The 11,237-nt window shown below is 52.5% G+C and overlaps 1 protein-coding gene across 2 annotated transcripts; it reads right to left on the bottom strand.

The window, feature by feature from the left end:
* Positions 1-4,872: 4,872 nt before the first annotated feature.
* Positions 4,873-8,929, bottom strand: PYCR2 (pyrroline-5-carboxylate reductase 2). 2 transcript variants are annotated; one of them, XM_007454466.1, is made up of 7 exons: positions 8,783-8,929; positions 8,415-8,485; positions 7,213-7,392; positions 6,897-7,118; positions 6,587-6,679; positions 6,238-6,401; positions 4,873-5,608 (listed from the first exon to the last, which is right to left on the bottom strand). In XM_007454466.1, exons 1-7 carry the CDS (start codon positions 8,847-8,849, stop codon positions 5,443-5,445), a joined length of 963 nt encoding a protein of 320 aa, XP_007454528.1. In that variant the 5' UTR covers positions 8,850-8,929; the 3' UTR covers positions 4,873-5,442. The 2 variants fall into 2 exon arrangements, with proteins under 2 accessions (XP_007454528.1, XP_007454529.1); XM_007454467.1 differs by lacking the exon at positions 6,897-7,118 and having other exon boundaries at positions 5,443-5,608; positions 8,783-8,849.
* Positions 8,930-11,237: the final 2,308 nt, after the last annotated feature.

Here is an 11,237-nt window from a genome sequence, read left to right as displayed (position 1 = left end):
GGGGATGGGAGGGAGACAGGGGGGAGGGGTGGGGGAGGGGTGGGAGACACACCACTGTGCCCGGGCAACACTGTCATCTGCCGAGGTGCCACCAGGCTGCGCGGTGACTCAGCCTTCACTAAGCCTTTACCCAAAGCAAAGACCACCCTGGGAGAAGCACATGCAATTATTATTATTTTTCCATTTTAATGTAATAATAATAAATTGAAACCAAAGCAGATGAATGACTTGCACGAGGTCACCTGGCCAGTGAAGATTAGAACCCAGACCTTTGTTCTTTCTGTTACCAGAAATGCATTAACCAAGCTGGCAGAAGGAAAACAATCTTTACTGTGATGTAATTGAAAACATACTACAAATGAAATTCCAGTTCAATATGCAGGTCTTACAATTCAGGGTGACCAGTAACTGAGAGGTGCTGGGGTTTCTCAGCTTCTCCAGGTCACCACTATCGACCAATCTTGATTGACAGGAGAAGTCTCTGATGTCTAACCAAATATATAGCTGCTCCAGCCCACCGAGTGCATTCCTGGTTGTTTTCATCTTCAAGGAAGAGAGAACACTTATCCATGTAACCCTTTCTAAAATTGAAAGCTGTTATGAAATTGATTTCCATCCCAATCCCATTTTACCTAAACATTCCTGAGGTGCTTCCCTCTTACCTAAGGAACCCCAGAGCTGTATGAGATTACAGGCGGCTTTGAGGTGTCCACATGCTGAAAAAGCTCTCAGGCAGCCCTGAGGGAGGAACAGGGTGCACTAATAGAGGTGCCCCCGAGACAGAGTGGCCAGGATAGAAATTCACTAAGAGTTCCCCACAACCCAGCCAATCTAGCACGAGCACAGCATCTCAGAAGTGCTCAGCAAACACTGGCTGATTGAATAAAAGAGTCAGAACTCAACAGTTGAGGGTCAGGCTGGGAGCTGCACAGGGCTTTCACCCCAGTAAGCCAGAAGCTTCTCGAGGCACAGCAAGTAAGAGCCCAAACTGACATTTAAGCGGAAGAGTTGTCATTCATTCAGTCATGACTGTATGCATTCATTCAGCTGTGTTTACTGGGTGTCAAGCATTAGGACCAGGAGGGATGGCCTACAACCCAGCCTGTTCCCCACACCTCGAAGCACCCAAGTTGGTGGCGGAAACAGACAGGAAAACAGATGATTACCACACAACGTGGTCAGTGTCACTGGGGAGGAGTCCCAGGTTCCACAGGAGCCCAGAGCTGGGCTCCTGCCCACAGTGACACAGAAGGTGGGCCCAGGTGGAAGGAAGAGGCTGGGCCCAGAGCACCCATCTGTCCACCTTTGCCAAGGAGGACACACTCATGCCCAGAGTGTTCCTGGATGCAGCGCAAGACCAGAGTAGGGCACTTGGGTCGCTCCAGCCCTGACTGACCGCCTTGGGGCAATGCATCCTGCTAGAGCACTGCACAGCCAGGGCAGCCCGGCAGCCCCCTGAAGGTCTACAGAATGTATTTGGTGACTAGGTAACACCCTCGTATGATTCCTAAATCAGTACACTACATAAAGGTTTATAATGGAGATGTTACTCCTGTCCCTGTTCCCGTCAGCCTCCTTCCCTCTGTCCCCCCACAAGTACCCCTTCTTGGTGTCTTGTGTATCCTTCTAGAGTTTCTTCATCCAATTTCGTATTTCCTCCTTTTCTTACATAAAGGTAGCAAGCTAGCCACACTGGCTTGGACCTTGAAAAGAGGTGCACTTCATTTTCAAAACGCTACTGATTTCAAGTAGACACGATATCCATTCTGCCTACGTTCTGGTTTATTGGTAAAAGCAGAGCACAGGTCAAGGCTTTAAGTATTTGATTAGATATGCAGAAAGGCCTGTCTACACCATCGCGAACGGTGAGGGAAGCACAGTCAGGCTCTCTGGTGTCCCTCCCCAGAGCGTTGCTTAGTAATGGTCACGTGCGGACAAGGATGAAGAAGGGTGTGTTTGTGCCCCACGCGGCCTGCTGGTGGGGATCAGGGGAAACATTTTAAAATCTTTTAACTATGGAGATCATGCTTGCTTATTGCAAGCAACAATCTAAAGCAAAATGAACAGAGAAAGAAATCAACTGAGAAGTCAACCTCAATCCCACTTCCCCAAAGTAACTATTGCTAACTTTTGGGCCGGAGGTCTGTGCCCCCATTTCACAGGAGAGCAAAACTGAGGCAATAGATGAGGGAGTGTTTGGGGGGTCCTGAGAGAAGCCAGTTATGAAACGAGGGCTGTGCCTGCTCTAAGCCCGGCTGCCCCCAGAGTCCAGGTGGAGAAGCAGAGAGTGGGGGAGGGTGGGCAGGGGGTTAGCTGGCGCCTTTCCTCACTCTTACCCATCTCCGTGCTGCCTTTTCCTCTGCCTTCCCGTGTTTTCCACTTCTCCTCCCTGTGTCCACATCTTTCCTCGGCGCTTGTGCAACTCAGAACAAGGACCAGGTCTTCCCGACTGCGGCACACCCAGGCCTCACAGGGTGCTTGGCGCAGAGGGAGTGCTGTGCACGTGTTTCTTGGGAAGGCTGCCCTAGCCTCTCACACCAGCTTTTACTCCTACAAGGCGTCAGGAGGCATTCACGGGCTTTCCTGGTGGCTCGGGCCCCAGCCTCTAGACCCTCTGTCCAGAGTGTCCTCTGCAGCTCCAGCCCCCGCACCCGTCAGCCCTGTGAGGAGGCGGGCAGCTGAGAGGGACAGGCCTGAGGCCCCGCAGAAAGGCGACCTGAACTGGTTTCCAAGGGGTGGCCCTCTTCGCCTACGCCCTGGAGGCCTGGGGCCGCAGCCACCTTGGGTGAAATCTAGTCCTGACCACACTTGATCAAAGCTCAGAAGCAAAGGGCAGGGGGTCCTGAGCAGGTGAGGACTCACCCGAGCCAGGTGGACCTTACACACCAAAGCATGAGCCAGGGCCTGGCAGTTAGTAGGTCCTCAGTAAACGTATGTTGGTGGATTTAGGCCTGGGAAGGAGGTGGCCTTGCAGCGGGGCGGAGGAGATGAAGGGCAGTCTCCTGTCACCTGAGACAGCTTGCCAGCAGCCTAGTGCAAAAAGGACAGAATTTGGTATCACACTTGGATTTGAGTCCTGGTACCATTTCCTAGCTAATTAAACCAGGGACTGAACTCGGGCCACAGCAGTGAAAGCCCAGAATCCTAACCACTATGCCACAAGGGAACCGCCTATTTCCTTTTTTTAAAGTTTTATGAAGTGTAACTTACATGCCGTAAAATTCACGCACTTTAAGTTTACGATTCAATAACTATGTACAGAGTTGTGCAACCATTGCCATAACCTGATTTTAAACCACTTCATCACTCCAAAAGAAACCCTGTCCTCGTCCCATTCCCACCCCAGCCCTAGGCAACCAATCTATCTCTATAGAGTTGCATTTTCTGGACACTTCATGTAAATGAAATCATATAATTTGTGGCCTTCTGCAAGCAACTTCCTTAACATGTTGTTTTTGGGGTTCGTATGTTGCACCATGTGTCACTACCTCCTTTTTATTACTGAATAATATCCATCGTGTGGGTATAACACATTTTATCCCTTCACCAGTTCTTCAACATTTGGGTTGTTTTCACTTCTTGGCTATTTTGAGTAATGCTGCCACAAACAATCATGAGCAAGTTTTTGTGTGGACATCTGTTCTGATCTCTCTCGGGTAGGTATCTACAAGTAGAATTGCCTGGTCTGTGGCAACTCTGTTTAACCTTTTGAGGAACTAACAGACTGTTTTCCAGAGTTGCTGCACCATTTGACACCCCTACCAGCAATACACAAGGGTTCTAACTTCTCCACATCCTTGCAACATTCGTTATTACCCTTTTAACTAGAAGTCACACTAGTGGTATCTCACTGGGTTTTGGTTTGCATTTCCCTCATAACTAATGATGTCAAGCATCTCATTTGCCGTTTGTAAATCTTCTTTGGTGAAAGGTCTATCATCTTTTTGGGCCACTTACTTAACCTCTTACTCTTAATTATACCCAGCTCCTAAGGCCATGAGACTTTATGTAGAGGGTTTGCAAAGGGGCTGCCATATAATGAGGGCTTAAAGGTGACAGCTTTTAGTATTGTACTCGTTGTCACTTTGGCCCCCTAGGAATACGCTGGAGTTGGGGCCCAGCTGCCCTCCCTCCTCAGGGGAGGGTGAAGGATGAGCTCCACTGGCACAAGGGTCCACATGTTCTAGATGTTCTGCTGAGCAATTCCACACGGTCTCATTTCATACCCACCAGAACCTTTTGATGAAGCATGACCTCCATATTTCTAGGGATGAAAGCTTGAGGTCCAAGATATTCAGTACCTTCTCCAAGGTCGCCTAGTTGAAAGCGGTGGGAACTAAGATGTGAACTCAGGGCTGATGTTGAAGCCAGTGCCACAGGCAAGAGCTGGTGGGGACAAGCACCAGGCACACGGCCTGCAGGGGGAAACTGCGGGCTCAGTCCGGCTGTGTAGACGGCCCCACGACTGATGAACAACTCAACTGGAGTAAGCTGCTTATCCCCTTCAGGCCTCAGCATCCTCTATAAAGTCAGAAAAATAGCTCCTCCCTCGGAGGGCACCTGTCTGGATCCGATGTAGTGCCTGGCCCACTACAAGCAGGCAGCTTCCTCCTTCGTGCCTGGGCTGCGGCCACTTGGCTCTTCTTTGCCCTGAGCTTTGGCCCATCCTAGAACACAATCTCCTGACCCTGACCCTGACCCTAGAGGCCGGGCTGAAGCAGGGTGTCATTACAGCTCTCAGGGCCTGGCCCCTTATTTCCTCTCATCCCTACTTCTTGCCTTTAGGCAGTACTCTCCCAAAGCTGGAGCACCTGGAGAGGGCCTCGAGTTCTCTAGAATGATGACTTAAGATAAAGCATAAGAAAAGCAGGGTAATAAAAAATCAAGCTTTATTAAAGCAGCTAAGCTTAGCAGCACTGAATAACACACTTTCAATGGTATACCTCTGAAGCAAGAGTTAAATAGAACACAGTCTAATATGTGCATTTCTGATTAACTGCGAGAATTCTAAGTCACTCTCTTCTTTTCCATTTACCGATTCAAAGAGAAAAGCTCTTGTCATGTTTTGCACCTCTTACCTCCTTGACCTGGCAACAAACTGACCCTGCCTTGGGCTCCGGCTGGAGGACCCCAGTTGAAGGGGTCATCAGCTGAAGGTCTCCAGACCTCCCTATAGAGCTGGGGCTCTGACTGGAGTCCCAGCCTCTCTCTCCTGTAACCTGTGTGAGGTGTGCAGGGCTGCATCTGGTTTCCAGCATCCACCACCCCTCCAGAGCACCTTCTAACCCGAGACAGGAGGGGAAACTAGTGCTGCTTGGTCTGAACAGACTTAAGGAGGTTTTATCACAAGGACCCGAAGACTGACTGAGCCTACCCCTGCACTGCACAGCATCCCTCATCCGAGCGCTCCAGTCACAGAGAGAAGGGCAGACCAAGGCTGCCTTAATCTTTTTTGCCTCCTGGGACTGGGCTTCTTGTGAGGAGCTTCCCTGAGCTGGAGGGGGTCAGTGAGGTCACTGTGCGGGAGTCCAGCTTCACTCTGTCCAGGAGGGTCTTCTTGAGGGCAGCTGGGGAGATCTTTTCTTGGTCGGCCATGGACTGCAGCTCTCTGCAGACAAAGCCCCAAGAGGTTGAAGGAGGAGCCAGAGCTGCACGAGGCTTCCCCATCCTCTTAACCCCCAACGCTTGTTGACTTGGTACCAGCCAAACTTAGAACCCCAAACCGAAAACTCCCCTAAGCTTCCTAGAAGTGCTATTTAACTAAGTAGGGGTTACTACATAGATGTAGAGCTTTAAGTGTTATCTGTGATCAGATGGGGAGAGAGAGTGTGGAAAAATCACAGGACTGGAGGTCAAAGACTTGGGGTCAAATCCTGCCTCCATCACTTACTAGCTGTTTGACCTTGGGAGAGCTGTATCTCTAAGACTCGACTTCCTCATCTGTAAATCAAGCTAACCCCAGCTATCAGAACTGTGTGAGAATTAAATGAAGGCCTATAAACCCTTAGCTAACAAAGTCTAATAAATCGTGGTCATTAACAGAGCACATAAAAAAATTTTTTTTTTAATTTTAAAAAATTAAAAAAATAATAATAAATAAATAAATAAAACAAAACAGAGCACAGACTCCAGCATTGGTAATGGGACCAAAGATGGCAGATTCTGCAAGACGGTGTGCAGCCCATACTAGGGCTGGCTGGGAGTAGAGGGCCTGGGCAGAGGAGGAGAGAGACCCACCGTGTTTGGATGCAGGAAGCCTCAACTGCATTGATGAGCAGGGAGCGGAAGCCCCCACTCTCTAGGACGTGCAGGGCGTGGATGGTGGCCCCCCCAGGGGAGCAGACATTGTCCTTGAGCTGGCCCGGATGCTGCTCTGAGTCCAGCAGCATCTTGGCAGCCCCCTAGGGCAGGAAGGAAGCATTAGAGCAGAAAACTGCTGGTGCCCCTTGAGATGAGCTTCTCCACACCCACTGCTCCTCCCCAATCCTTATCCCAGCTTCCCAACCAAGCCCTGCCCCGGCCCAGTGACCCCTAAGAACCCCATCCCCACACTGTGGTCCAGAACACACAGGTGGAAGATACTGACCAGCAAGGCCTGGGCCCCCAGTCGGACAGCCAGGCGCCTCGGCAGGCCCATCTTCACCCCACCGTCAGCCAACGCGTCCAGGGCCATGAACGCCTGTGGAGACACTCACTGAGCCCTGGGGCAGCAGGCACTCAGGGGCACGCCCTAGGGTCTACTTTTCCTGATGACTGGAACTAGCTCCAAGGGTTGACCTCCTCCACCAGCCTGCCTTGCCCAAGAGGTGGGTGACACCCCCAGCCCAGGCCTGCCTGCCAGCCCATCTTGCGCCCCTGGGTCCCTGGAAGGCTGTGTAAGTATATGAGGGCCTCACATAGGCAGGCCCGCTGCCGCTGAGCCCTGTGACGGCGTCAATCAGGTCCTCCTCCACCTCAGTGCAGAAGCCCACGCTGCTCATGAGCTGCTCCAGGAGCTGCCCATCCTCCACCAGGGCATGGGTGCCCGCGGCGTACACTGTCGCGCCCTCTCGCACCAACACGGGCGTGTTGGTCATGCAGCGGATCACCTTGGGGGCCGGCTGGAATGCCATCAGCTTCTGGGGTTAAGGCAGAGGGCCGAGTGAGTGGCCAGTCCCACTAGCACCCACCCCTCCTCCCCTCACACAGGACTGCCAGGGCCAAGATGGGCACCTTCTCGACAGAGCTGATGGTGACACCTGCCGCGCAGGAGACTACAATGTGCCTGGCCTGAACGTCGGCCCCGATCTCGTCCAGGATGAAGGGGATGATGTGTGGCTTCACGGCTAGGAACAGGACGTCACTGTGCCTCACTGTCTCCTTATTACTCCGGGTCAGGTTCACACCCATCTTCTGCGGGAGGAGACCACTTGGGCTCACAGTGTGCAGCAGCCTCACTAGGCCAGGGCCTCTCAAGGAGCAGCTGAACCCCCCAACAAGCCTGGAATTCCCTGCCCCAGCCCCTCAGGGTCTGCCCCTACCGCCACCGGCACCAGGTTTTCCAGTGTTGCTACTGGGCAAGTGGGCATAGGTGCTGGACGCGGACAAGCTTCCCCATGGCAACCAGGGAATAGCTGTCCCCCATCCCCACCACCTCTCTGGCACCCAAGGCACCCCTCTGCCAGGTAAGAAGTCTCCATGGCTGGAAAGTGGCAAAGGGAAAGGTGAAATGCTAGTAGTGCCCAATGGTCGGAAGCGAGACCGTATTCCAACTCCAGACACTTGTTCATCAGAGTGCAGTGTCTGTGTGGTCCAGGCGTGGGCTGGAGGACACCCATCTCTCTAAGACTCCATACGGAGAAGCAGGGCCCTCCAGTAATGGTAACATCAGCCAGCCCAGGCACAGACACTGCCTGTCGCCTGCCTCATTAGACATCCTCTCCCACACTGCCACACTGCTCAGGTTTGGGGTGAAGACTTGGGATATTCTCTTTTTTTAGACAGAGGAACAACTAACCTGCCAGGTTCTTTCCCAACACGCTCTTTTATGCCTCAGAATAATTCAGCTAAGTGGCTATTGTGGTCTCCACTTTATTAACGAGGAAACTGAGTCTCAGAGTAGCCGAGTACCGTAAGGCTACTTAGCCAGTGGATGAAGAAAAGTGAGTATTTTATTGGATACCTACTATGCGCCAGGTGCTTTCCATACATAAAACCTCAACTAACCTTCTAACCACCCCAGTATCTGGGTTAGAACCCAAGTCTGTCTGCCTGGGTGCTCCCCCGACCCTGAGCTGCCCCGTGGAAGGTGGAGGATTATGCTCCTGGTGGGTAGGCCAGCGCCGACCACGGACCGGCACAGGGGCTCAGCTCATCAGGCCATCCTTCTCCTGGGCCTTCACCCTCTTCCCCAGTTACCCCCCTGCCCCACCTACCCTGAGCGCGGACACTGTGGGCAGGTCCATGTCCGGGGAGCTGGCTATTATCTTGTGAGCCGACAGGATGCCTGGAGAAGACAGGGCTTTTCAACTGGGGATCGTGGCCCACCCGGTTCCCATGCTTTCCCTGGGAAAGCAGAGTCAAAACCCACGACGTTCTGACCGTTGTGGAGACGGCTGCTAGTGTCCTCCCCGCTCAATCCCTTACGCGGGCATGACTCTCTTGCTGCTTAAGAGGAGTTTCCTCTCCCCCAGCAGACACAAATTCCCCTTTTTTCATTCATTCACGTTCGTGGGGTGGAGGGCGGTTCACAGGGTAGGCTAGGAACCGTCCGCACATCCGCCTCCCGCCTCCAGGCGCTTACCTGCGGCCGTGAAGCCCCGCGCCAGGGCACAGGCCAGCTGGCCAGCGCCGATGAAGCCCACGCTCATGGTTCCAGGCTCTGCGTCTGCCGGGCCGCCGCAGAAGTCGGCTCAAAGGTGCCCTAAAAGAAGAGTGGAGAACGGAGGGCCCAGCGGGAGCAGAGCCCCGGAACCGAATCCCGGGAGCTGCCCGCAGCTTCCGGACCGGATGCCGCCACCCCTCCTCACTCACACTCACCGACCGCGCCGCAGGAGCCCAAGTGTCCCCGCCCCTCCAGGGTGACCAATCCGCGGCCTGGACGAGGCCGTGTGCCCGCCTCCTGCGCACGGGATTGGCGGGTGGAATCTCGGGATTGGCGGCGCGCGAAGCCGGGATTTCCGCCTCGTGAGGGCCCCAGCCCTGGGGGCCCGAGAGCCTAGCCATTGGAAGCCGAGTGGGGCTCAGCGCTGAGGCCGGGTAGAGATCTGGCTAATGTTATTCCTGGTGCTGGCCATGAGCCGCACCTCGAGGGCAAGAGGGGCTGTTCAGGTAGCTGATTTGAGGGGACGAATGTGACGCTCTTGGCGGGGCTTCAGACAGGAGCTTGGGGACCTGTGGGCTCCGAGCCAGGCTCCTCGGTGCGCCCGCGTTGGAGCTGGGAGGTCCCCGGCTGCCGCCCGCTCCCTCCCGGCCCCAGCGGGGAGGCGGCGGGGGAGCTGCGGTTACTCACTTGAACTTGCGTGGTTCACGCGATTGGTCTTATTAACTAGATTGCGAATAGGGTCGGTTCCTCTGTTTAGTCAGGCTCCTTAGAGCCTGACTAAAGTAACCCCAACCACCGCCACTTGCTTTAAAACGCTCCACAAATGTGATGTTTACGTTTTCATCAGTAGTAAATATAAGTACTACGGGGGACAGGTGACAGAGGAAGGAGATGGCATCTCAAGAGGGAGGCGTCTCAACAGCAGGAGAGACCGTTGGTTTGCCACCGCCTCTCTCAGTCTTTCTACAGGCCTTTCCGTATAATCCACACCCCACCCCCAGGCTTTCTGCAATGTTCCTCCAGTTGATCACGTCCAGGAGGACAAGTCACTGGTTCTTGAGTTTCTGGACCTTTAAAAGTGAGGACCAGGGACTTCCCTGGTGTTGCAGTGATTAAGAATCCGCCTGACAATGCAGGGGACGCCGGTTGGATCCCTGGTCCTGGAAGATCCCACATGCCCACATGCCGCGGAGCAACTAAGCTGGTGTGCCACAACTATTGAAGCCGCGCGCCTAGAGCCCGCGGGCCACGACTACTGAGCCCGCGTGTCACAACTACTGGAGCCACAGCAATGAGAAGCTCGTGCACGCAATGAAGAGTAGCACCCCCCACCTTCCTTTGGCAGCAAGGAAGACCCAATGCAGCCAAAAAATTAATTAATTTTTTAAAAGTGAGGACCAAATATTTACTATGAAGCAAAATTACATTTCTATAACTTTCTCTGATTAGGAAAGTAATACATGTATATTGAGAAAAAATTTAGAAAATACAAAAAAAGTAAAAGTCAAAATCACCCATAGCCATACTTCCTAAGGATCATTTTCTGCAGACATTTTTTGTGTGTTTCCTTACACATTATTTTGTATGCATACATACCTTTTCCATCGTTGGAAATAAATGATATACGTGTGGTTTTGAAATTTCTATACTAGATACACAATAAATATTTCCCAATGTCACTGAAAAGTTATTTAAAACAAGATTTTAGTGACTACTTAGCGTTCCATTAAATGGATGCACTGTACTAATTTATCTGTGCTCTCAAAGATCAGCATTAGGTTCATTAATTCATTCAATATATATTTATTGAGCCAGTTTCTGGGGATCCAGCCATGAACAAAACAGACAAAAGTCCTTATCTTCGTAAAACCTATATCAATTTTTTAAAATTATTGTTCATACTACTGTGAGAAAGTCTTTGCCTAACTCTTTGACTATTTCCTTAGCCTGGATTCCTGAAAGTGAGATCTCGTGGTTCTGTGTGTAGAAGCCTTAAATGCTTCCCATAGTGGCCATGTTGCAGCCCAGCCTAGTTGTCGCCAGCGTGGGCTCTGACACCAGAAACCCTACAGCTCACACTAGCTGAAGGAAGAGGGGAACTTACGACACAGCCCTTAGGAAAGGTGCCAAGGAGCTCACTAACCAGAAGGAGCACCTACATCATGAGGACCTTGGGGACTGGAACCAGAACTTCCTAACGGTGCCTGTGCTTCTGAGGGATGCTCGGGTTCCCCACGGTCCACTGGGAGGCTGCCGGGCCCCCTGGCCGTCTGACTCTGGCCTGCAGTACAAAAGGTTGTGCGCCGAGTGTGTGTGTGCGCGTGAGTGTGTGTGTGTGTTGGAGTGGGGTGAGGTGTAGGAGACACCAGTATCTCACACCTGTCAGTCCCCTTACACACATCCATCCCTTACCTGGTTGCCTTGGTAACTCCTG

Source organism: Lipotes vexillifer, unplaced genomic scaffold (genome assembly GCF_000442215.2).
Source record: "Lipotes vexillifer unplaced genomic scaffold, Lipotes_vexillifer_v1.1 scaffold634, whole genome shotgun sequence".
NCBI lineage: Eukaryota > Metazoa > Chordata > Mammalia > Artiodactyla > Lipotidae > Lipotes > Lipotes vexillifer.
This window is presented reverse-complemented; position numbering and strand designations above follow the sequence as displayed.

Excerpts from the sequence above, each read along its gene's own strand:
- PYCR2 (XM_007454466.1), bottom strand. The coding sequence starts at position 8,849 with ATGAGCGTGGGCTTCATCGGCGCTGGCCAGCTGGCCTGTGCCCTGGCG. Across the intron at positions 7,393-8,414 it reads CCACAGTGTCCGCGCTCAGG|AAGATGGGTGTGAACCTGAC; the intron begins GTAGGTGGGGCA and ends CTCCTCCCGCAG. Across the intron at positions 6,680-6,896 it reads GCGGCAGCGGGCCTGCCTAT|GCGTTCATGGCCCTGGACGC; the intron begins GTGAGGCCCTCA and ends GTGTCTCCACAG.